This window comes from Herpailurus yagouaroundi, unplaced genomic scaffold (assembly GCF_014898765.1).
Source record: "Herpailurus yagouaroundi ecotype Mexico unplaced genomic scaffold, PumYag 162, whole genome shotgun sequence".
Taxonomy (NCBI): domain Eukaryota; kingdom Metazoa; phylum Chordata; class Mammalia; order Carnivora; family Felidae; genus Herpailurus; species Herpailurus yagouaroundi.
In genome coordinates, this window is record NW_024412403.1 from 70,250,777 (window position 1) to 70,276,757 (window position 25,981).

Sequence of the window (25,981 nt, forward strand, 5' to 3'; positions counted from 1 at the left end):
GAGTAGAGGGTTATTGCCAGTAACAAGACAGATTCTCATGTACCACCTCTAAGGGAAGGCAGCTTCCTTCTACCTTGGCTTTTGAGAGTCACTGCTTGTAATGAGAAATATTAGTGATGTGGAGCCAGAAAAAAAGTCTGAGAGACACTGAATCATAGGAAAGAGAAGGTATTTTCTTGGCCTGGCACTATGGACTCAAGCTCATAAGAGACACAGAAGCAGACCCATATCCCTCAGGCCTTACCATTTCAGTGTGTTCCTTCTTCCTACTGCCAGTATCTGCATCTTGGTGCTTGAGGACTTCATATGGAAACCTGGAAGGTCACTAGGCCTGAGGTACATGGCAGTTCAGACATTCTGAGAGATTAACTGTCCCCTGTCCCCTAGAGCATCTTTCAACCAATAAGTGATGGGAGATGATGTGTAACTATCCCAGCAACCTCATCCCTTGGGTGGGATAATTCCGAGGTATGTGTTTTGCATTGTTCCCCAGCAGGATTAAGCTGTGGTTGTCCACTGTATAGTTGGCTTAATAATTCACTTTTTATTGGCTGTCTTCCCCACCCTGACTCATTTCCTCACGCTCTTGCTGGTATTTCCTTGGATTAAATCCCAAATAAACGACTTGCTCTCAAATCTTTGTTTCAAGGTCAGCTTCTGGAGGATCCCAAACTAAGACAATTCTCCATGATAAGTTAGCATCATGGCACACACATTGCCAGAGAGCTGCTAAATGAGAGATACCATTCCTCTTATTCCTCTCTTCTCATCTAAGGGAGTGGGGCCGGCACCCAGAGACCTATGGGTGTGTTGTATGTACTGTCATCTGTGCAGGCCTGGTATTGTGCAAACATGTTCACAGGCATTGGGGAATCTCTCATTGTGATCTTCTCAATTTCCTCACTGTTAAGTGGAAGGTGATCACCATGGAAAGAGTGACTGAGATGCTGTACTGATGGGGGATGAGGCGAGCCATCTTTATTGACAGTGGCATCTCTTGAACTGTGTTCCCTGGTGTTTTGGGAGATGCTTAATAGGAGACCCAAAAATCAAGTTCCTGAGGTCACATGTTTAGGAATTGCTGAGTTAAGCAGAGACTATTTTATGGTAAGACTTCTCAGGATCTTTAATAAGACAAGGTGCATTGTGATCTCTGAGAGATGGTGTTTTCCAAATCTCTCTGACAATAGACCTTTTGAGGAAACATCTATTAATACCCCACTGAAAACATTTTGGGAAGTAATGGTAGAGAGACACGTATTTTCCTTCTTCCAAACTCATGTCTTTCAATCATGAGTGTTTTGAAATGAGTTCTGACTTCCATCCCAGTGGTTGAAATGTCTTATGTCTTCTCTCTTCCCTGTGAAGCTAGACTTTGGTGGGGCTGTTACTCCTTAGTATATATGTAAAGTACCATAATCATCATAAGACCCAGAAATTTCCTGGCTTTTGCAGTCTCCAGACTGTGTTCCTATACATTAATCCTCACAACATCCCAGGAGGTAGTCTTCTAGATCCTTATTTAATCTTTTATTTTTTTAATGTGTATTTATTTTTGAGAGAGAGAGAGAGAGAGAGAGAGAGAGAGAGAGAGAGAGAGAGAGAATGAGCGGGGGACAGGCAGAGAGAGAAGGAGACACAGAATTCAAAGCAGGCTCCAGGCTCTGAACTATTAGCACAGAGGCTGATATAGGGCTCGAACCCACAAACCGTGAGATTGTGACCTGAGCCAAAGTCAGATGCTTAACGGACAGAACCACCCAGGTGCCCCTAGATCCTTATTTAATAGTGAGGAGTCTAGAGTTCAGAGGTTTTCCCAGGATCTCTTGGTAGTATCTCAGTGCAGGAAAACTGGGATTTGAAGAAAGCAACACAAGCAAGGGACTGTGATTTTCTCTAGATGGTCTGAACTTTGGGTAAAGATTCAGTTAACAGAGCAGACTTTTCTAAGATTTCGGGGTTTGAAAAGGTCATTGGACCAGGTCCAGAGAGAGATGAAAGCACATCAATTCTCAGAGGATGACATTTGGGATTCCTCCAGGTGGTCTGTGGGCTGGGTCCATGACACCACCAAAGGAGGTGGCATCCTGAAGAAGACGGGGTTTCCAAAGCGAACCTTGGGTTTGAATTTTTGCTCCATCATTTAGCAGCAGTGTGGCTTTGGGCAAGGTACTTAAACAATCTGAATCTCAGTTTCCTCATCTCTGAAGCAGAGAGAATAATATTTTTCATGGGGCTGCTGTGAGGATGAAATCAGATGGTATACCCAAATTTCTTCACACAGAAGGTGCCTGGCATATAATAAAATGAAAAAGAAAAATCAGCTCTTACTAGTAGAATAGTATCCACAATTTTTACTTTCTGGCATGAATTAATCCATTTAACAAAAACCAGACATCATTTTTGTTGGTGCCTTACTAGAAATAGTGCTGTTTTCTAATGACTTCTGGCAGTAGTTTTAAAAAATTGTTGTTGTTTGTTTTGGGTTTTGTTTTGTGTAAAAATAGGACTAAGCGAGACAGGTCTTTGCAGTTTTTTTTCCCTCCAGTTACACAGCCCATCTACACTCCCTCACACTCCACCCTGCCCCCTGAAAAGAAGGAAAAAGAACAAATTGAGAACGTATGGAACCACAACTCAGAAACCTGAGCGTTTTCCATTTCAGCTTTTCTTGGAATAATTTGATGAAAAGCCTATGCTGTGGTTTTAAATGGCATTACGGTGCCCATCTTCTGTCCCTACCCCTAAGCTCCTGAACATGATTTATATTTCCCTATTTTAAGCTGGTGCAGATTTATGAGACTTTAAACACCATACTTGGAGTTATTGGAGGTTTAAAGGGATTAAGCAGGTCCAGCAGTACCTGGGGGGTGTACAGGTTGTTTGAAAGATTTATCAGTATTTCCATGTTAAAATCCACTTTTCAAGGATTCTCATAGCCTGGGTCTGAATCTGTGTATTTTGGACAGAGGAATGAATTTTTAGGATTTCTCTTAGGTGGAAAAAAAAAAAATCCATCCGTCTATTGTCTATTGCTTCCTGCTTTGTTGTATGGGTTGTGCCTCTGCCCTTTACCTCTTCATCTTTCAAGTCTAGCTTGCTCTGTCTTCTCTGGGGTTTCCTTTCTTCTCTCTGTCCCTGTCTTCTCTCAAGCAGTCTCTTGGTATTCCTCTATGTTCACGTGTTCACAAGCTCCGCCTCTGACCCATGAACCTAACAGCAGCTGGGAGGGAGTCTGATACTTCCCTGCTTGAGGGGGTCAGGGAAACCTGAAGGCAGGGGAGGGCTGCAGCGGGTGATAGATATATGGCTGTGTAGGTGGGAATGCCTTATGCCACAGGGGTGACAGATCCCCAGGTTTACACCAGAGGGTGCAATGACTCCGTTGCTGAGAGGGGCTGGCTGGAGTCTGGAGTTTCCAAATAAAGTGCCCATTCAAGGCAAAGAACACAAAATTCCTAGGCAGTTAGGTTTAAGACAAGCTGTATTGTGTGACATTGAAAATAGGTTCAGGGCACAAAGTGGGCACACGCTCTTTGTCATTTTCTACCAATGCTGTGAAAAGCCAACGTTCTTCTCATTGCCAAGTATTTTCTCATCAGCCTCCACTTACCTCTCAGATTTCTTCCACATCCTAGCTCTGCCCACCCTGTCAAATCACTGTGGGTGTAGGGAACATGAACTCATTTTAATATCAGCCTGAACCAGACATCACTTGGGAAGGAAATCAGAGAAGCTATTCCAAAGTCTAGTAAAAATAACTTTAGTGAGTACATACTCTATGATTCCATTTATATGAAAACCCTAGAAGAGACAAATCTAATCTATAGTGACAGAAAGCAGATTGGTGGTTGCCTGGGCGAAGGTAGGGGAAGATTAACTGAGATGGGACACATGAAAATGTTTTGGGATGCTGGAAATGTTCTTTGTCTTGATTATGGCAATGTTTGCACACCTTAAAACTCATTAAAGTGTACAGTTAGAACACGTATAAGTTATACCTTGATTTTTAAAAAAAAATTTAATGTTTATTTTTGAGAGGGAGAGAGAGACTGAGAAAGAGACAGAGTACAAGTGGAGGAGGGGCAGAGAGAGGGAGACACAGAATCCGAAGTAGGCTCCAGGCTCTGAGCTGTCAGCACAGAGCCCAATGCGGGGTTCCAACTCATGAACTGCGAGATCATGACTTGAGCCAAAGTCAGATACTTAACTGACTGAGCCACCTGGACTCCCCTATACCTTGGTTTTTAAAAATGTATCCTATGGGCATCCATACTCCTCACCCCTCTCTTATGATAGATAGGGGGAAGCTGAATACAAATCTTAGAAGATTCCCTAATCTGTGGCTGGTTGTTTACCCAGCCTATGCTATCTGTCTACACAGAGCATGGAGATAATCCAAAGCAGTAGATAAACACCTAATCAGTTTTAATTGACTTTGAAATTCTTTCTATGCCTTTACTTTCCCTGAGTACAACCTGACTGACAAGGGCAGAAGGGAGCAGGCAGCCAAGAAATGTGGTGGGGAAGCCAGGTTAAACAATTACCAGGGAGAGACAAGAACAGGGTGAATGACCACACAGATGATAAAGAACTGTTGACTTTGTAATATGAACTGCGCATTGTATGAAAGTGTAAAGGGATTGGTGAAGGGGAGCAGATGCTCATTAGAAATCAAACCAACCACACTGAACGGTCCTGGCATTTAGATTACAGGAGATCTTCACCAACTTCATCTTTTCCACATCTCTAATTACATCTTTGATATTGCTTAAGTCAGGCACAGTGCCCTATTCATTTTGACTCCAAATATCCACTTTAAAGTTGGCCAGGATCACCCAAAGGATGATGTAAATAAATCAAGGATGGAGTTAAGATTTAGGACATTGGAGTTTTGTCCCTGCTGTGTGACCTTCTGAAAAATTACTTAACTTATTTATTTGCTCACTGATTCATTTATTCAATAAAATTATGGAGCACCTGCTATTAATCAGGTGTTTTGCAAGACACTGGGGATACATGGCTCTAGGCATAACTTTCCTCATTTGTAAATGTTCATTCTGGGATCCCTGCACCATCCCCCCACTGTGTCCATGGATAGTATGGGTAGTGATGTAGTCAGGCTCTGAGACCCTCGGGGCTGTGCCTCAATGATAAAGCTGACTAGGAGGTATAACAAAAATCGGACTCCCTAACTTCTCTGATGTGTATCTTTCCAAAGGATAATTCTAGGCCACTTAAAGCATCTTTGGCATAAAAAGTTCCATGGAAATGAAATTAAGCATTTTAGCTTTGTTTGTTGAAAAAATGCCCTTAGGGGCGCCTGGGTGGCGCAGTCGGTTAAGCGCCCGACTTCAGCCAGGTCACGATCTCGCGGTCCGTGAGTTTGAGCCCCGCGTCAGGCTCTGGGCTGATGGCTCGGAGCCTGGAGCCTGTTTCCGATTCTGTGTCTCCCTCTCTCTCTGCCCCTCCCCCGTTCATGCTCTGTCTCTCTCTGTCCCAAAAATAAATAAACATTGAAAAAAAAATTAAAAAAAAAAAAAGAAAAAATGCCCTTAAAAAACCTTCTTAGGCAGTTTTTAAATTAATTCCTCACTGCTTCGAAGCACAAACTCATATATAGTTATAAACTAAGTTTATGTTTGAGCTCATGCAGAGCAGTAGACCAAGGCTTTTGTCTAGCCTTCCCCTGATTTGCCGCATCCCTTGTCCTACCCACCCCCTCCCCAAGCAAGATTTAGAAGTCAACAGACACAAAATTGCTTCTCTTCCTGAAGTTCTTCTCACACTTATCTTCAAGTATACAGATTCTGTTCCTTTTCAGGTCATCAAACCAACTTTCAGAAGAGTCTGACAGAGTAGGACTCAAATTCAACTGTAAAATATGTGACCCAGGGAAAGTTCCCTAAACTTTCTGTGCCTCATCTCGAAGTGGGAATAACAATATCTACTTTGCGTTGTTGTGCAGTTTAAATAGGATAATAGATATAAAAATATCTAGCATGTAAAATATCTAGCAATTGTAGAAAACCAATTTATGGTTGTTATTAAAGCCAAGCAGAAATGAAGTCTGGGGATTGAAGGAAAAAAAAATCCCCTGCAGAGATAGAAGTAGTCCATTGATTCTTGGAATGGAGGAACCAGGACTTTCAGCCTTATTGAGTGGGTGGTAACTATGGGGGATAGGACCATCAGGTTGTGAAGCTCATACCCCCAATCTGGAAGAAGGGTTTACTTTTTTATGAGGTAAATTAAGTCATCCATATGCCCTTGACTCAAGAATGGAAGAGTTTTTCTCTTTAACCCAGTATCCAGCTATAGGAGGAATGCATATGGAACAATGATGGAAAAAAAGTCATGCCCAGCTAGCTGTGATGGCCACATCAGCAGACACAACAGTCAGATTACTTCCATATTCTCTTAGGAAAGGTTCAGATCTCCTGGCCCTTTCCAAAGAGAGCACTGTTCCACCCAACAGGTCAAAATTAGTGTCACAAAGAGGGCTGAGAACCCAAAGATAGAGTATGCCTGCTGATCCAAGAACAACAGACAACTGGCTCAGGCTGTGATTAAAGTTGGTTGGAATTCACAGCCGTCAGAACAATGGCCACATTCATGAACTGAACTTCTGCTTACTCTCCTATTCCAAAGTTCTTCATCTTCCTTCCACATGGACAGCCAGCTGTGCTGGGAGATTTGTGTGTTAGCACCTGAAAGTGTTGGATGGACTTGATTACTGTGTAATAGAATCTAACATGAATGACTTGAAAGTATAAAGGATGAAAACCTATCTGTAATTACTGGGGACCCCACCCCCCCAGGCCCTTACCAAAGAAAAGCCCACTAGATTGTAGAGATCCTTATGAGCAGGGACTATATCTGTCTTCCTCACTGCTTTATATCCAATATCAAACACAGATCTTTGGGGGAATCTGACCATCTTGGTTTGCCTGGGACTCTGGTTTTAGCACTAAAAAATCCTGCATCTCAGGAAACCCCTATTTCACAGGCAAACTAGGATGACTGGTTATTCCAGGCTTGGCACATAGTAGATGTTTAAAAAAATTTAGTTAAACAAGAGAAATTAAATAAATAAGCAGTAGAAGTGTAGCTGGAATTATAATGCAATACATTGGATAGGAGTCTACCTTCAGCAGATGCTGGTTTGAAGTTGAGTTTGGTGAAACCAGCATACTATTTTGATTGTATATAGGTCCAGTCTTGCTTTAAATATCATCTCATTTCTGTCCCTCCTTTTACCTTTTTTTAATACATCTGGGCCATCAGTCAGCAATAGGCTGCACAGTTTCAAAACTGTCAAAACATGGTGAAAATATGACTAAGATTTCTAAAGTCTTTTCCCATTTGGCAACTTTCTCGCCCCATCTACATGGAAACCAGGTGTTTTAAACTGATCCATAATATACACTTGGGAAGGAAGGAGCATTTCTCCAATCAAAGTAAACAACCCTTTATTGAGTGACTGCTCTGGGCAATGTGCTGGGTGCTGCAGGGCATTCAGAATTAGTGACATAGGATCCTTGCCCTTAGCAGCTCTCAACCTAGCAGGGGTGTGTGTGAATAAACATATATATGTATTTATGACATGGAGCAGGCTTGACACATCCATGCTATTTTAATGATTTCAGTTGTGCCCTATGTGACTGTGAGAGAATGGGAGATCAATTTTGAGATGTCATAGAATGCCTTCCAAAAGGAGGTGGGATTTAGGGTGGGCTTTGAAGAAAGCAAAAGGACATCAAATACTGGCTATGCGGTGAGGAGAAAGCAACTTTCCAGGTGGAAGGAGTAGTATGGGTGTGACAAAGAGTTGCATTAGGCTATTCATCACCTGAACCTGTAGGGCTTTAACTAAATGGAGGCATAATATTCTCACATACCAAGAAGTCCAAGTCTTTGCAGGAGCTCCAAGGTGGCATCAGCGTTCTAGGCTCCTTTCCTCCTTCTGCTCCATGATCCTTAGCTTGTGGCTTTGTTGTCTTCTGCTCCCAAGATGGTTACTCTACTTCCAGCCTCCTGTTTGTGGACCATGCAGGAGAAAGAAGAAAAGAATGAAGGAACAAAAGGAGAAGAGAGAAAGGAGAAGCATGTGTGAGGGAAAGGCAGGGTCCATATGAAGAGGGAAAACATTTTCCCCAACTCCCAACCTGACTCTCAGAGTCGTGTCTCATAACAAGAAATGGGTTACATGGCGCCCCAGGTATAAAGGAGTTGGGGCAGGGAGCATTTTCGCTGGGCACATTGCTCTTCTGAATAATATGGCAATTCTCTTAGTAAGGAGGCATGACTTTGGGGGTAGATAACCAGCAGTGTCTGTGCCTTTGAGTAGAAAGCTAGGGATGGGGACAGGGCAGGGATTGCTGGGTAGAGAAAGAAAAGTAGAATCTTGTACAAGAGATGGAGTGTGAGTGTATGTGTAGGCAGGACAAGATAGAATGGGATGACTTTGGAGGGTATGGAAAGGAGTAATTTGAAGAAGATAAGATTGGAAAAATATACACCAAATGGAGGAGACATGGGGTTTTTATTTGGCTCTTTAATGTCTCTGCAGAAAGTCCAGCACAGCCTACATGATCCTGTTTCACATTCTGTGAGGTGGCTTTCATCCTTTACTCGCTGCCTTCGTCTTCCTCAGCCTCATGTTATCAAGCATCTTGGGTAGAGATATAAAAAACGCCACTTTCACACTTGTCCCCTCATGTCATATAAAAAGATGATAAGGGAAACATTTTTTTTTAATTTTATTTTTCAACATTTATTTATTTTTGGGACAGAGAGAGACAGAGCATGAACGGGGGAGGGGCAGAGAGAGAGGGAGACACAGAATCGGAAACAGGCTCCAGGCTCTGAGCTGTCAGCCCAGAGCCCGACGCGGGGCTCGAACTCACGGACCGCAAGATCGTGACCTGGCTGAAGTCGGACGCTTAACCGACTGCGCCACCCAGGCGCCCTTGATGATAAGGGAAACATTTAAACCATTTTCTTTCCCTAAATTCACCTGTTATCCATATTTTAATTTTATATTATTATTATTCCTGTATTCTATTGATAAACTCCTTTAATTCCCTTGGGCACCATACTATACCAACTTTTACACCATGAAACAGTTGTGAGTTGTGTACTGCTAAATACTAATTGGAAAAAAATGTATATACAGAAACATTATACTTAGAAATATACACACATATATTTCTGTATATAGATTTCTAATTAGTATTTAGCAGTACTAAAATTGTATCTCTCTCTTGCTCTCTCACACACACACTCATGCACACACACATACACACACACACACACACACACACACACACATTTCCCATCCATAACTGTCTTTTGAGAGTCAGATTTGTTCTTCAGCTTTGCAATTTCTTTTGTACCTTAATGTAATTTGCTTTGGTCACTCTCTAAGCTACAATTCTGAATAATTTTCCCATTGCTTGGCTCCAGCCCTTTTTTTCTTCCAGGATAATAGTTTCTGAAGATAACTTTAAGCATTAAGAACAGTTGAAGAACCACAAAGAGTTTACTAGTATTAGAGGAAATTATGACATTCTTTATTACTCTAAGTCAGGAGTCAGCAAAACTTTTATTGTAAAAGGCCAGATAGTAAATATTTCCAACTTTGCAGACCATATGGTGTCTGTCACAACTCCTCAGCTCTGCTGCTATAACACAAAAGCAGCCATACACACTAATTATATGAATGGGCATGGCTGTGTTGGAATAAAACTTTATTTATCAGACCCCTGTTTTAAGTGAACAGCAGAGATTCTCTCCCTTGCTCTCCATCTCTCTCCATCTCTTTCTCTCTCCTTTTTTGTTGTCTTCTTATCACCATCTTTCTTCCATTTTGTTTTTATTCCTTCTTCATCCCAACATGTTTCTTGCTTTCTTTTCCACATCTTGATTTCCTTCTTGTCACTTGCTACAAGACATATCCCCAAGGGATGCTTGGCAGATCCTCCTTAGCCTCTCGAGATGGCATCAGAGAGGAAACTTTACTCTTCCTTGAGTCCACTTGGTGACACAGAGAGGCTCCTGGGGCTGATTGGATTATATGTCTGGTGACTTCTTAAGCATATGTAACTCTTCTTGGCTAGCTTAAGATAGGCTTTAGTTTATTAGCTGCAGAATTCCTTCTGGCTTCCTTGGACCTGAATCTTTGAGATGACTAAAGAGGTCTTTCTCTTACAATGTCAGTGGAAATTGGCATGTATTTGAATGTTCTTTAATCTTTTTGAGTGCCCCTATCTTTTTAGGATAGGCAAGGTTGGCAGGTAACATGGGTGTACAGTCAATGACAACTTCCTTAGGATCTGGAGGAAATCCATGTTACTTTACCTGCTGCAGATTTCCTCATCCCGGCAGGCTTTTTGGCCATCACAGGCTTGCCCCGAAGACAGGATGAGAGGGAATTTGCTTCAGTTGGAGCAGGAAAGATTAAGAGTAGAGGTCAGGAAGAACGTTGGTTCTGTCACAACTGTATATTGAACAAGGCCAAGACCAGGGGATGTTTTGGCGTTCCCTTGGAATTGTTAAAAGAACAGGACAGATTACTTCCTATGCTTACTCTAAACAGAAAATAGTGTGACAAAGGAAGCAGCTTTGTGTTAGAAATTTCCTGTGCTGTATGGGCTGAGGGCTGGGAATCACGATTTGAGGCCCAAATATCTTCTACCAGCTTCCTCTATGCAGACCAACCCTCAGGATGCTGGCTGATCACTGCAACAGGGAGAGCCACCCACCCTTCCAGTTTCTGAGTGACTCTGATAGTTTTCCTGCTTCAGAATTTTCTAACTCCCTCTTATTCTTTCAGTTGTCTCTCAAGTCTGCACAGCTAGCTCCATTTTGAAAACCAGATAGAAACAAACATTTGGAAACTTGATCGTACTGTGGAACAACTGTCTGTCTGTCTGTCTGTCTGTCTGTCTGCCTTCGCTGCCCAAACTTCAGGGACAGATGATTCAGGTCTGCTGCTTCCATTCCCCTCAGGACACATTGGCCCCTGTCCTGTCTGCAGCCAGGTTCTGCCCTCTGCTTTCTCTCTCCAGGCCACTTGTAGCCTGCACTAACCAAATCCTGTCTCCATGCCCCAGTCCTTGCTGCCCCTCACTTCTCTGTGGCATCTGACATTTTGGATCTGTCTGCCTGCCGACACCGCTTGTCTCCTGTCTCCATGGCCAACATGCTCCTGTGACTTGTCTGTCTCTGTTTCTTTCATGTATTGGCTTTATTTCCACACCTTGCTTGGGAAAGCCAGTTGGCAAGCTATTGTAGAAATTCAAGATTATGGAGTCAAAGCCTGGTTTGGATGGTGTTGGTGGGAAAGGAGGCAATGGATGTCATTTCAAAGGAAAACTTTGGCATAATGAGAGCATGAAGGCAGGAAGTAGAGAGGGCAGAGGAGCCAGGCAAGTCTCCTAGGGTTCTAGTCTTTGACACTGGGATAATGAAGTCAGTAAAGTCAGGAAGAGGTGCTGGTTCCAAGGCAGATTTGATTTGAGTAGAAAGCAGGACATAGAAGTGGATAATACATCTAAAGAGGGAAAGTTAATGGAAATGGATAGAAAACCTTTTATCTCATTTGCTGTTGCCGCTTCAGCCAACTTCTGGCTCCTTAATCAATATTTCCAGCTCCCAAGCTGTCCCAGGCTCTACACTGACTGTTCTAATTGCTGGAAGGACACTACCACCTGGATGCCTATCATCCTTCAGACTCCTCAAGTGGGAGATGTGTTGTTATAGGGAAGCAGCCTGGAAAACTGGCCTAGGAGTCATGAGTTCTGCGGTTGGCTGTGTCACTTGGGGCAGGTCACTTTACTCTCCAGTTTATAGTTTTCTCATCAGTGAACTGAGGGGTAAAACTAAATAACATCTTTTAAAAATGTTTATTTATTTATTTTGAAAGAGAGAGGGAGGGAGAGAGAATGGGGTAGGGACAGAGAGAGAGGGGGAGAGAATCCCAAGCAGGCCTGATGTGGGTCTCAATCACACGAACCATGAGATCATGACCTGAGCTGAAATCAAGAGTAGGATGCTTAACTGGCTGAGCCACCCAGGCACCCCTAAAAGTAAGTAATATTTAATCACTTTTCTGTATTTCCCCAGTTTGGTTTCTCACCTAGATCGTTTTTTCTTCTGTTAGTGGTGCCGCCATTTTTTCAGTTGCCTAGTGCCCAGAGGTATCCTGAACTACTGTTTACCACCATTCCCTCTTTCCTGCCCACATCTTCTCCCCTCCACATATACGCTTTCAACACATGCTATTGCTCTGTCCTTCTTATTGACTTCCACAACCTTCTGCTTCAGTCTCACAGCCATACCCTCCTTGAATTATTTACCACCTGCTCTTAGACTGTTGCTATGGACTCTGGATTGCCCCCTCCATTCTCCTGGGCATGTCTACCTTCCTAAGCATTTCTTCCATCCTGTCCTATTCTGATCCATTCCTCCTTAAATCCTCAAAGAGGAGTGGAGAAAAGGCAGTGTCTGTCAAGACTGAGAGGTTTTTTTTTTTTTCCAAAATACTTGTACCTTAATATCTCTCCTCCTTCCTCCACCCTGACATTCTTGTGCTCCATGTAAGAAAGACTCCACAGGGGATGATTCTCCCTCTTTCTCCTCATTGTAAAGAATCATGTTATGAAGTTTTAAATATTTAAATATAATGTTAAAATTTTGAGACCATGAAAATCCCATATATTCCTCACATGATAACTGCTATTTCCTTGTAAGTACATGGAGCTTTACCACATTTCCCCCCACATTTTTAAATTAATTAATTAATTTTAAAAGTTTATTTATGTACTTTGAGAGGGAGAAAGAGAGAGCAAGCTGGGGAGGGGCAGAGAGAGGGAGAGAGAGAGAATCCCAAGCAGGCTCCACACTGCCAGCATGGAGCCTGATGTGGGGCTTGAACCCATGAACCATGAGACCATGACCTGATTTGAAGTTGGATGCTTAACCAACTGAGCCACCCAGGTGCCCCATCACATTCTTTTTAACAAAAATTATTTTTAAAAATAGCTTTATTGAGGCATGATTGATATTTGATAAATTGAATGTATTTAAACTGCACAACTTGATCAGTTTTGACATAAGCATACACCTACACAACAATTGACACAATCAAGAACTTACCCTTCACCTCCAAAAGTTTCATTGTTCCTCTTCATTGTCCCAACTTCCTGCTCCTCCCCTCCCAGTCTCTGCCCTGCTGGTCATCTCTAGACAACCACTGATCTGCTTTCTGCCAGCATAGATCACTTCGCATTTCCTAGAACTTTATATAAATGGAATAATTTAGTATGTGCTTTTTTTTTGGTCTGACTTCTTTCACTCAGCATAATTAGTTTGAATTTCATCCACATATTATTGGTATAGCAATAATTCATTTCTTTTTATTACCGAGTAGTAGTCCATCGTGTGTATATATGGTAATTCGTTTATCCTATCGCTTGTTAATGGATTTTTGGATTGCTTCCAGATTTTGGCTATTATAAATAAAGCAGTTATGAGCATTTGTGTACAAGTCTTTGCATGATATATGCTTTTGTTTCTCTTGGGTAAATACCAAGAATGATTGAGTCATACGGCAGGTGCATGTTTAACTATTTAATAAACTGTCAAACTGTTTTCTGAAGTGGTTGCATCCTTTTACATTCCACCAGAAGTGCAGGAGAGCTCCAGTTGTTTCACATTTTCACCAACACTGGAGATGAGCAAGTCTTTTTAATTTGAGACATTTTAATAGATTGTGGTATCTCATTGTGGTTTGGAAATTTGTATATCCCTAATGACGAATGATGTTGAATATTTTCTCAAGTGTTTATTTGCCATCCATGTATCTGCGAATATGGGTTTCTATTCAGATCTTTTGCCCAATTTTTAAAAATTGGGTTGTTTTCTTATTTAAAAAATTTGAGGGTTCTTTATGTATTCCAGAGATAGTCCTTCATCAGATATGTGATTTTCAAATATTTTCTCTGATGGCTTGTCTTTTCATTATCTTAATATCTTTTAAAGAGTAGAACTTCTTAATTTTGTTGAAATTTCATAATTACAAGTTTATAGTTTTTTCTTTTAGAGATTATGCCTTAGGTGTCATATCTGAGAAATCTTTGCCTACTCTAAGGTCACAAAGATTTTCTTCAATGTCTTCAAGAAATTTTATAGTGTTAGACTTTACATTTAGGTCTATGATCCATTTTGAGTTAATTTGTGTGAGATATTGATCTAAGTTTATTTTCTTTTTGCATATGGATATTATGTAGGCAGAATAATGCCTTTCCCCAAAGATGTCTATGTCCTGGCCCCCAGAACCTGTGGATATGTTATGTTACATTGCAAATGGGAATTAAGGTTTCATATGCAATTAAGATTGGTAATCAGATGACCTTAAAATAGGGAGATTATCTTAGATTTATCTGGGCGGGCCCTATGTAATCACAAGGGTCTTTAAGAGTGGGAGAGGGGGACTGAAAGAGAACCAGAGAAATGGCAGTGTAGAATGGAATTGGCCTATATTGTTGGTTTTGAAGATGGAAGAAGGGAGACATAAGCCAAAAAAAAAAAAAAAAAAAAAAAAAAAAGCCTTCTAGAAGATGGGAAAAGCAAGGAAACAGTTCTCCCCTAGAACCTCTAGAAAGAATAGGAATCCCTTTTAATACCTCAATTTTAGCCCAGTGAGACCTGTTATGGACCTTTGACTTCCACAACTATAAGATAATAAAATGTGTGTTGTTTTAAGCCACTAAGTTTGTGGTAATTTGCTATTTGAGTCATAGAAACTAATACAGGTTTTCAGTTTTTCAGGCACCATTGTAAAGACTATCCTTATTATACCAAATTTCCTTTGATCTTTGTTGAAAATCACTTGAACATAAATGTGTGGGTTTGTTTCTGGACTCCATTCTATTCCATTCATCTATTTTTCTATCTTAATGCCAAAATCACATTGTCTTGATAACTCTAACCTTATAGTGAGTCTTGAAGTTGGATAGGGTAAGTCCTCCTACTTTATTCTTTCTCAGATTTTTGACTTTTCTAGTTTATTTGGATTGAACCAGCTTGTCAATATCTACAGAAAAAATAAAAACAAAAAATGAAAAAACCCTACAAAACAATCCTCTGGGATCTTAGTTGGTATTGCATTGAATCCACAGATCAATTTGGAGAAAATTGATGTCTTAAGCATTTTGAGTCTTCTGACCCATGACACAGTATCTTTTCATTTATTTAAGTCTTCTTTAATTTCTTTCAGCAGTGTATTGTAGTTTGCAATGTGTGGGTCTTGCATATCTTTAATCAGAGTTAGCCTTCATCTTTATATTTTTCCAAGCAAATGTAAATAGTGATTTTTAAAATTTCAATTTCTAAACCTTCATTGCTAGCGTAGAGAAATACAATGTATTTTTATGTTGGTCTTACATCCTGAAATCTTGCTAAACACATTATTAGTTCTAGAGGCATTTGGATAGATTTCATGGAATTTTCTAAATAACCAATCATCTTGTCTGTGAATAAAGTTCTACCCCCTACTCTCTAATTTGGATGCCTTTAACTTCCTTTTCTTGCCTTATCATACTTGTTAGAACATCCAATACAATGTTGAATAGGAGTCAGAGTGGACATACTTGCTTTGTTCTGATCTTAGGGGAAAAGCAGTCTTCTACCATTAATTTTAGTATTAGCCATAAGTTTTTTAAAAATGTTTTTATTTATTTTCAGGGGGTAGGGGCAGGGACAGAGAGGGCAGAGGCTCTGCACTGACAGTAGGTGAGCCCGACGTGGGGCTTGAATTCACAAACCATGAGATCAGAATCTGAGCCGAAGTCAGATGCTCAACTGACTAAGCCAACCAGGTGCCCTGGCTTTTTTTTTTTTTTTTTTTTTTTTTTTTTAATAGATGCTCTTTATTAAGTTGAGGAAGTTCCTTCTATTCCTAGTTTGCTGAGAGTCTTGATCAAAAACGAATATTGTATTTTGTCAAATGCTTTTCCTACATCTATTGAGATGATTGTATGGTTTTTCTTTTTTGATATGGTATATTAATTTTCTAGGGCTGCTGTAACAAAGTATCACAACTGGTTGGCTTAGAAGAACAAAAATTTATTTTGTCAGAGCTCTGGAGGGTAGGGGTCCAAAATCAAGGTGTCAGCAGGACTGTCCTCCCTCTGAAACTGGGTGGAATCCTTCCTTGCTTCTTCCTAGCTTCTGGTGGTGACCATTAATTTTTGGCATACCTTGGCTTGTAGCTGCACCATTCCAGTCTCTGCCTCTATTGTCACATGGTGTTTTCCCTGTATGCCTCTTCTTCACAACACGTTTTTCTATCATAAGAACACCAGTCATATTGGACTAGGACCTACCATAATGACCCCATCCATAAGTCATTACATCTGTAAAGACCTTATTTCCAAAGTAGGTTATATTCACAGGTACTGGGGATTAAGATTTTAACTTATCTTTTGGGGGGACACAATTCAACCCATGACATATGGTAAATTACATTGGTAAATTTTCAAATGTCAAACCAACCTTTCATCCTTGCAAAAATGCACTTTATTATAATGTATTATCCTTTTTATATATTAGTGGATTTGATTTGCTAAAGTTTCATTAAGAATTTTGCATCTATGTTCACAAAGGAGAGTGGACAACAGTTTTGTTTTTTCTTTTCTCCGCTTCATTGGTCTTTGTTTAGTTTTAGCATAAGAGTAATGTTGGCATTGGGGTGCCTGGGTGGCTGAGTGTGTTAAGTGGCTCAGGTCAGGATCTCGTGGTTCATGAGTTTGAGCCCTGCATTGGGCTCTGTGCTGTTAGCTCAGAACCTGGAGCCTGCTTCAGATTCTGTGTCTCTCTCTGCACCTCCCCCACTCATGTTCTGTCTCTCAAAAATGAATAGACATTAAAAAAATTAAAAAAAAAAAGAGTAATGTTGGCTTCATGAAAATAGCTGGGAGTTATTTCCTCTTCTTCCCTTTTCTGGAAATGTGTGTGTGGATTGGTATTACTTTTCCTTTAAATGTTTCATAGAATTCACCAGTAAAGCCACATGGGTCTTGAATTTTCTTTATGGAAAATTTTAAGCTACAAATTTAATTTCTTTAATAGATATATGGCTATTTAAGTTATCTGTTTCTTCTTGAGTAAGCTTTAGTAGTTTGTGCCTTTCAAGAAATGTGTCCATTTAATGTAAGTTGTTGAATTTATTGGCATAAATAGCTCATAATATTTCCTTTTGTTGTTTTTACATCTCCATTATTTGTAGTGATGTCGCCTCTCTCATTCCTGCTAATAGTAATTTGATTCTTCTCTCTTGTTTCCTTATTTCAGTTTGGCTAGAGATTTATCAATTTTATTGATCTTTTCAAAGAACACAGTTTTGGTTTCATTAATTTTTCTCTTTTTTTCAGTTATCTATTTCATTGATTTCTGCTGTTTTAAAATGCTGTTCTTGGGGCGCCTGGGTGGCTCAGTTGGTTGAGCATCTGATTTCGGCTCAGGTCATGATCTCGAGGTCTGTGAGTTCACGCCCCGCGTTGGGCTCTGGGCTGACAACTCAGAGCCTGGAGCCTGCTTCGGATTCTGTGTGGCCCTCTCTCTGCCCCTCCCCCACTCATGTTCTCTGTCAAAAATAAACATTTAAAAAAAAATAAAATGCTGTTCTTATGCTTTGGGTTTCATTTACTCTTAAGGTAGAACAGGAGATCCCTGGTGTGAGATATTTCATTTCAAAATAGGTATTTTAGTACTCTAAATTCCCCTCTAAATACTGCTTTAACTGTATCCCACAGATTCTTATATGACATATTCATTTTAATTCACTTTAAAATTCTTTCTAATATTCCTTTCAAGTTCTTAGTTGAGCATGGATTATTCAGAAATATGTTATTAAGTTTCCAAATATTTGGGGGATTTCCCATATATTTGTCATTGATTTGTTTTTATTTTTCTTTTGAAATATGACTTTTTATTTTAAAAATTTATTTATTTAAATTCAAGTTAGTTAGTACACAATATAGTATTGATTTCAGGAGTACAGCCCAATGATTTACCACTTACATACAACACCCAGTGCTCATCCCAGCAAGTGCCCTCCTTAATAATGCCATCACTCATTCAGTCTAACCCTCTACTCACCTCCCCTCAAGCAACCCTGTTTGTTCTCTGTCTTTAAAGAGTCTCTTATGGGTTGCCTCCCTCTGTTATCTTACTTTTCCTTCCCTTCCTCTATCTGTTATGTTTCTCAAATTTCACATTTGAGTGAAATCACATGATATTTATCTTTCTCTGACTAACTTATTTCACTTAGCATAATATACTCTGGTTCCATGCACATTCTTGCAAATGGCAAGATTTCATTTTTGCTGACTGGTATTCCACTGTATATATATGCCACATTTTCTTTGTCCATTCATCAGTCAACGTCATTGATTTCTAATTTAACTCTATTGTGCTCAGAAAACATACTTTATATGATTTAAAAAAACCCCAAACAGGGGCGCCTGGGTGGCTCAGTCAGTTAAGCCTCCGACTTCAGCTCAGGTCATGATCTCACAGTCTGTGAGTTTGAGCCCCGCGTCGGGCTCTGTGCTGACAGCTCAGAGCCTGGAGCCTGCTTCAGATTCTGTGTCTCCCTCTCTCTCTGCCCCTCCCCTGCTCATGCTCTGTCTCTCTCTGTCTCAAAAATAAATAAAAACATTAAAAAAAAAAAAAAAAAGGGGGCGCCTGGGTGGCTCAGTCGGTGAAGCATCCGACTTCGGCTCAGGTCACGATCTCGCGGTCCGTGAGTTCGAGCCCCGCGTCGGGCTCTGGGCTGATGGCTCAGAGCCTGGAGCCTGCTTCCGATTCTGTGTTTCCCTCTCTCTCTGCCCCTCCCCCATTCATGCTCTGTCTGTCTCTGTCTCAAAAATAAATAAACGTTAAAAAAAAAAAAAACAACTGAGGTATAATTTACCTACTAGTCTGCATGGGGTTAATCCTTTTAAATTTGTTAGAGACTTGTTTTATGGTTTAGCACATGATTTATCTTGTTACATGTTACCTGTGCACTTGAAAAAAATGTGTACCTGCTGTTGTTGAGTGGAGTATTCTATAAACATCAGTTGGGTTAAATTGCACTGTTCATATTCTTACTGATGATCTGTCTCCTTATTCTATCAATTATTGAGACAGATATTAAAATGTCTGACCATAATTATCAATTTGTCTGCTTCTCCTTATAGTCCTATCGGTTTTGCTTCATATATTTTGAAACTCCCTTATTAAATGCAAAAACTCTTTGAATTGTTACATGTATCTGATGAATTGAAATGTCCCTCTTGATCTCTCGTAATATTCTTTGCTCTGAAATCTTCTTTGTCTGATAATGATATAGCTACATACGTTTAAGATTTTAATACAAATTGCCAAATTTCCTCTCAAAAACTGGTGTTGTATAAGGTTTTCCCCCATTCTGGTTCACATTTATTGAGACTTTGATATGAAACTTCTTCTAAACATGTAATGTTTCTTCTGAATTTGGGATCAGCTAATACTCTTGCCAGACTTCTGGTTCTCTATCTGCACAAGTAGCTGTTAACAGCTCTGCCATCATGTGTGTGTGGGAGTACAGGAAAGGGTTTAGGCATGGGGTTAAGCGGAGACAAAAGTTAGAAAAGACAAATGAGAAGTACTTTCATTGTCAGAAAAGGTGGTAGGTAGGGGGGCATCTGGATGCTTTAAGGCAATTTAAGGTATCAGATGAATTAGATCTCATGGCAGTGAACTTGTGATCTCAGCGTCACTATTAATAATTTTTAAGAAATGGAGCCTGATAGATGTACCCAAGACTGGAGACAGGCAACAGTACTTATATTTTTAGTGGGTGAAAAAAAATGTGTGACATTCAGTAAAGAAAGTGATGAGTACTGGGAGCTAGAAAGGGTTCACTAAAATCTTATTTAATTCATTCTATTTGCTGTTAGAGTTACCCAGTTAATAGATCTGGAAAGGTCCCAGGTGCTTTGAACCGGAGAGAGGTGGAACCAAAGACGTTGTTAGAGATAAATACATCCAGGAGTGGGCCATCAAATTTAGACGAGGACCTGGTTTTCCTATTCCGTGTGTTTTAACACATTAGGTCAGGCCACAGCCTCTCCATCTGCCTGGATGAGGCAGCAGTAACACCTCCCAACACACCACATTAAGTACTTAGGTCTAAAGAGCCTCTGTTTTGTAGTCTCTGCAGTCACTAGAACTATAAACAGAATACTGGCTAATTATTGTTTAATTATTGCTTAAAAAACCAATTGGCACAATACAATCACTGCATTAATTACCCCATACAGCATCTGCTTTCTTTTTTGCCGTCATCCCCATTCCTCCCCAGCCCCTCTCCCCACTTTAATTGAAATTCAGCTTGCCGTAACACCTCCTTTCTCCAGGCCAACTGGATCTCTCCATTCACACGAGGGAGAGGAACAAAACAGAGAAGGCCCCCGGGGATTAGGGAGTTTTGACAGCTGTCCAAGAGGAGCTCAGAGATACGGGCCAAGTACAGAGGCAGGACAGAGACAAATGAGAGACAGAAGAGAGTGACAGAGGGAGGGAGAGATGGGCAGGGAGACATCGCAAGAGGAATGAGTGGGACAAAGAGTCACAGAGACAGGCAGAGATGTTTAAAGGGGCGCTGAAAAGGGGAAAAAGGAAACGAAAGGCTAAAAACGAGAGGAACTACGGCGAGACGGAGAGGAAAATGCGAGAGGCTCAGGAGGGGAGGGAGACAGGAGAGAGCTTTGTCAGGAAGGAGAGGGAAAAGTCCGGTCTCTGAGGACAGGTCAGTGCAGCTTGGGTACCGGTCTGAAGAGGAGGCGGGCAGGCAGCGTGGGGTTCCCCTCGCATACCTGGGCGCCGGGTGGGGCGGAGGACCGCCGCCGGGCCGGGAGCATCGCAGCGCGAGCCGAGAGCTGAGCGCGCGGGACCGCGGTGGCAGGGCCCCTGGGCGAGCCCGGCGGCCCCGCACTAGTCCGGCGGCCCCGCCCCCTCCTCAGCCGCCTCCTTCGCCGGGGCTTTTCCTGCGGGGCTCAGGAAGCCGGCCTGGTGCCGCCACGAACAATAGCTCGCTGCTCGGGCTCGGCTCCGGGAGAGGCCGGCGCGCGGCCGCGGGGGAGGGAGGCGTCCGCGCCGCCGGGGGCCCGCGGTGAGCGGCCGGCCTGGGCCGGAGCTTCAGTTCAGCTCCGCGCAGTCCGGGTCATTGTTGGCCGGGACTGAGGGAGCGGGAGCCGGGGGAGGAGCTGGAGAGGCGGCGGCGGCGGCGGCGGCGGCGGCGGCGGGAGCCAGAGGGGGAGCCAGAGAGCGAGCGAGCGAGCGCGGGAGGGAGGAGGTAGAGAGACAGGGAGGGTGGGAGGGAGGAGGAAAAATAAAGAGGAGAGCCGAGCAGGGCTGAACAATAGAGACAGGCGGACGGGCGAGGAGAAGAGCCAGCTGCCGCTGCTGGGGAAGAGCGGGCGCCCAGGCAGCGCGGACCCCGGCCCCGGCCCGGTCCGGCTCCGGCCAGACAGCAGGGCGGCCAGCGCCCGCGGGGAAGGGGTACCATGGGGGAGCCGTCGGCAGGCGCCCCCAGCCCGCCGCGCGCCTCCGCCTGAGGGAGGCTGGGCGTCCTCTGCCCCAGCCCCGCCGTCCCAGCCGCCCGAGCCGCCCGCCCTCGAAGCCGCGAGTCCTCCTGGTCTGCGGCCGCGGCCGCTGCGCCCCGCGCCCTCCGCCCAGCGGGTGCCCCGCAGCCCTCGGCCCCGGGCTCGGCCGGCCCCGGCTGCCCGCGGACGCCTCCCCCAGTCATGAACCCCCCGGAGGGGGCAGCGGAGGAAGGAGGAGCAGCAGACTCGGACGTAGATGCCTTTTTCCGGACAGGTAAGCTGGGCAGGGCGTGGGGGGCCCGGGGGAGGGCTGCTGCTCGGGACGCGGCGTCTCGGACAAGTTTGGGGAAGGAGGGCTGTTGCTGGGGTGTGCGTGTCGGGGGGCAGTCCTCCGTGTCGTCGGACTGGAGTTGCCGAGATTCTTGTTATGGCAATGCTGCTTGCGTTTTGGGGAGGGGTGGGGGCTGGGAGCCCGGCACCCCTCGGCGTTCACCCCACTTGAGAGAGTCGGTGTTGGGGAGGCGGGAGGCGGTCCCCTCGGCCGCCTTCTCCTGGAGCGCGGGGATGGGGCGATGTTGGATCACTTTGCAGCGCGCGGCTCAGCTACCGGCGTCCCCGGCCCCTCCCTCGTCTCCCCCCTCCCCCAGCGCCTGTCAGCCAGCCTCCGGCCGCCCTGGGCTGGCACCCCATCTGGGGCCAGGGGCCCGGGGTCCTGACGTGTGGAGAGGGGCAAGAGGGGACCGGGAGTCGCGCACGCTGCAGACTGACAGTCAGGAGCCGGGCGGACCAAGGACGGTCATGCCTGGTGCGTGTGGGGAGTCGGCGTCTCGGACTTAAGAGGCAGACCGGGCTGGGAGGGCGGTGGGCGCCTTGGACCTCCTCCGTGTCCTCCTCTTCTCCAGTTCTGGGAACGGATGAGCTTTTCTTAGGAATCACTCATTCCTGGAAGTGTGAGTTAGCGTCCTCCTCATACACACCCACTGAATCTTTTGCTTGCCTGTGGTATAAGAGCCCCCAGATCTGTCTTTACAGCTGTTTGTTGCCCCTGCCACCTCCCATCCCCCAGGTCTATAGCTCTTGCTCCCGGGCTCGACAGCCCGTTCTCCAAAACAGACACCGACCACCCTCGTCTCCCACCACCTGTGGCCCTATTTCTCTGGCAGCCAGGGATTCCCCATCTCTCGTTTACCTGTGGCTTCCGCCAGTTCCTCATCTCCCGTGTCTGGAACCATTTTGTCTGGAATCTTTGTCCCAAGGAGTCCAATAAGTTATGGGGACCCTGCACATCTGCCCTGTCCTTCCATAAGTTGGATTAGAGGACATGAACTGGTGGGGTCAAGGATCAGGTTAGCTCTGAAGGCTCTCTGCACACCCATCTGTTTCCTAATCTCATTGCCTTGCCCTAGAGGTCATCTCTAGGGAAGAGGGTGGGGTGCTTTGTTGGGGGAGACTTGTGGCTTTAGAAGTCAAGACTTGATTGGCCCATATGTTCATTTTCTGGTTGGTCTGAAGAGGAAAGAGCTGGAGGGCAGGAGCTCATGCCAGGGCCTGGAGAAAGCAGAGGAAGAAGCCTCTGTTATACGCTACTGCTTCCCAGGGCTCAGCCACCCCCCCCATGAGGCGGTTATCCCCCCCCTCCCCCATCAGTCTCTATCTCTTGCACTCACACATACTCACATACACTGCCCAGGACCCAAAGCATGGATTCTAAAGAGGTGCCTGACCTAAGTTTATAACTTGACATTTAGGTTATAAGGTTCTGGGGCCTGAGTGATAACCAGAAATACTCATCAGGAGGTCTCCCCTGACACCCCCTGCTGCCCCACCCCCCCACCCTCTCTGTCCTCCCATCTCTGGACAAAGTCTGCCTTTTCTTAGCTCTAGGGGAAAAAAAAAAACAAAACTCTTGGAGTGTGACCTTTCCCACCTTCCTTTTCTGGATCCCACTTTCATCTTTTGACAACCACTCCTCCTTCACCTTTCTTATTACCTCGTCCTGTCCATTCCTTGTCCCAGGCCCTTGGGCTGAGTTCAGTTTCTGGAGGTTTGATAATTTTGACAAATTCACACAGTGTTAATGGTGTTAATGGCCTATAATGGTCCAATGTGTTACTTTTCCCAGGGCCTTTCCAAATACAATGTGTGGCCTATGTATGGCTCAAATCACAGAATAAATAGCAGACTAGGGTCTGTCTCCTGTGGGACTCCTGTTGAGGATATTCCCCTTCCTCCTTGGGGAGCCTTTTTTTTGGGGGGGGGGTTAGATCTGATGTGCACTTAGAGAAAGCTTAAATCTGCAGTGAAGAAGGCTGGAAATGACTGATGACCTGTAACAAGTTGCAAGTGGGGATGCACACTGCTGGTCGCTAGGTCTAGGACTGCTTCCCTCCCAGCCCCCCAACATGGTCCTCTGTGCTTTGCTTCCTGATTTTACCCCCACTAGTCTCTAGCCTGGGCTCTTGCTGAAGATTCTTAAGCCTGGGATAAGGCCACATTTTGTAACCTTCTCCCTTCTGATTCTCCATCATTATGGACCATAGCACTGTACCTGGTAGCTAGACAGATTATAAATTTATTCAGTTGAACTGAGAAAACTTCAAACACATTTTCAAAGTCCCTAGCACCAAAGTTACCCCCTACGTTCTGGTGGAAAATTTTGCACGCACAAGGACGAGACTGGCAATTGCTTTGTCAAACCCTGGCATACTGTGCTTCTAATTAAGAATGTTTCAAATAATTCTGTCATTTTGGTCCCTTACTAGTCCTCTTCTGATTATTTTGGTATCTCAAGTCTCCTGACCAATTGATAAAGCTATATTCCCTAAATTTCAACTCCCTTGCACACATGTACATACGCACACACACAAACACACACACACATACACACATGTACACACACCAGCCCACTATTCTTATTGGTGGATTCCATATTGTCTTCTTAGGAATTCTCTGTTCCAAGCCTGGGAGTGTGTCACAATAGTTTTATTTATCATTTTTATTAGGTAGAGGAGGGGAAATATGGGAACTCAAAACTGGGAATAGAAACCAATTGGAATAGAAAACCAACAAGGACTCGGGGCGCCTGGGTGGCTCAGTCGGTTAAGTGTCCGACTTTGGCTCAGGTCATGATCTCACAGTTCGTGGGATCGAGCCCTGCATTTGGCTCTGTGCTGACAGCTCGGAGCCTGGAGCCTGCTTCTGATTCTGTGTCTCCCTCTCTCTCTAACCCTCCCCTACTCATGCTGTCTCTCTCTGTCTCTCAAAAATAAATAAATGTAAAAAAATTTTTTTTAAAAAGAAAACCAACAAGGACTTTTCAACTCCTACTGGGAGTCTTCTGCTGTCCAGGGTGCTGTGGAATACAAAAGAAATATTCAGAGTGGTCTTTGACCTCAAAGAACTTTTAAAAGGAGTTTGACAATTATTGCTCAATTGGAGATTAATTAATTGGTAAACATGGTTCTATAAGATAAGAAGTTGACAGAACTATAGATGAGGTAGAACCAAAGGTAGTTCTATGTGGGCAAAAGGCACATAGGAGTTTGGGGATGGACATTGAGGTTTCTGGGCTGACCAAATAGAAGGGGTAGGTTAGGGAGGAATAGGAAACAGGGATAGGTAAGTGGGGCAGGACAGATAGGGAGAGTCTGGGAAATCCAAGAAAGGATTTGGATTTGATTAAGAGTTAGTAGGGAGTCATTTTAGGTTCTTGAGCAAGGGCATATCATGAAGAAAGTGGTATTTGGAAAGGTTAATCTGGGGGTAATATGACTGATGAAGTGGAAAAGGGAGAGAAAGAATCCAGGGAGACGGAAAAGTGATTCAGAGCTGAGGGGGAGGGGGCTTGCTCTAGGCTGGTGGCAAAAAGGATGAGGAGTCAGGGACAGCTCTGAGAGACATTTTCAAAGGCAGAAAAGTGGGGATTTGTTGACAAACTGGCTATAGGGGGAAAAGAAAAGTAAGCCCATGAGGAAACAGAAGTAGCTGGGTTGAGAGTGTAGAGGACTAACAGTGTGCCATTGACATGGTCTGATTGGGACAGGAACCGATTTGCAAGGCAGGTAATGATATTGGCTTTGGAACTAGTGAACTGGAGATGACTGATGGACATCCAGGTGGAGTTTTTTTATGTGTGTGTGGGGAAAATGGGACTCAATACAGAGCATAGGCAGGAGATTAGGGCTGGCGATGTGGACTTGGAAAGCTTCTGGGTCAAGGTTGGATGCAGCCGAAGCTTTGTGAATACACCATTTGTCAGAGGGAGGGACTGGAGGAAAGAGGGGAAGAACTAAAGTTAGAATTTGGGGGATAAACCCTTATTTATAACATGGCAGCAAAGGAGA

The 25,981-nt window shown here is 43.6% G+C and overlaps 1 protein-coding gene and 1 long non-coding RNA gene across 16 annotated transcripts in view; one reads left to right on the forward strand and one right to left on the reverse strand.

Moving 5' to 3' along the window:
* Nucleotides 1-1,701: 1,701 nt before the first annotated feature.
* Nucleotides 1,702-10,483, reverse strand: LOC121036350 (uncharacterized). The gene is made up of 3 exons (XR_005793322.1): nucleotides 10,363-10,483; nucleotides 7,902-8,037; nucleotides 1,702-2,291 (listed from the first exon to the last, which is right to left on the reverse strand). It is a non-coding gene; the product is annotated as an uncharacterized LOC121036350 (long non-coding RNA).
* Nucleotides 10,484-21,436: 10,953 nt separating this feature from the next.
* Nucleotides 21,437-25,981, forward strand: part of KALRN (kalirin RhoGEF kinase) — a 673,147-nt gene continuing 668,602 nt past the window's right edge. For 11 of the 15 annotated variants that reach the window (XM_040484739.1, XM_040484740.1, XM_040484741.1 and 8 more), the window contains exon 1: nucleotides 21,437-21,912. In XM_040484739.1, coding sequence (XP_040340673.1) covers nucleotides 21,840-21,912 — 73 coding nt within the window. In that variant the 5' untranslated portion in view covers nucleotides 21,437-21,839. The remainder of the gene's footprint in view (nucleotides 21,913-25,981) is intronic. The other 4 variants (XM_040484751.1, XM_040484752.1, XM_040484753.1 and 1 more) reach the window with 2 other exon arrangements.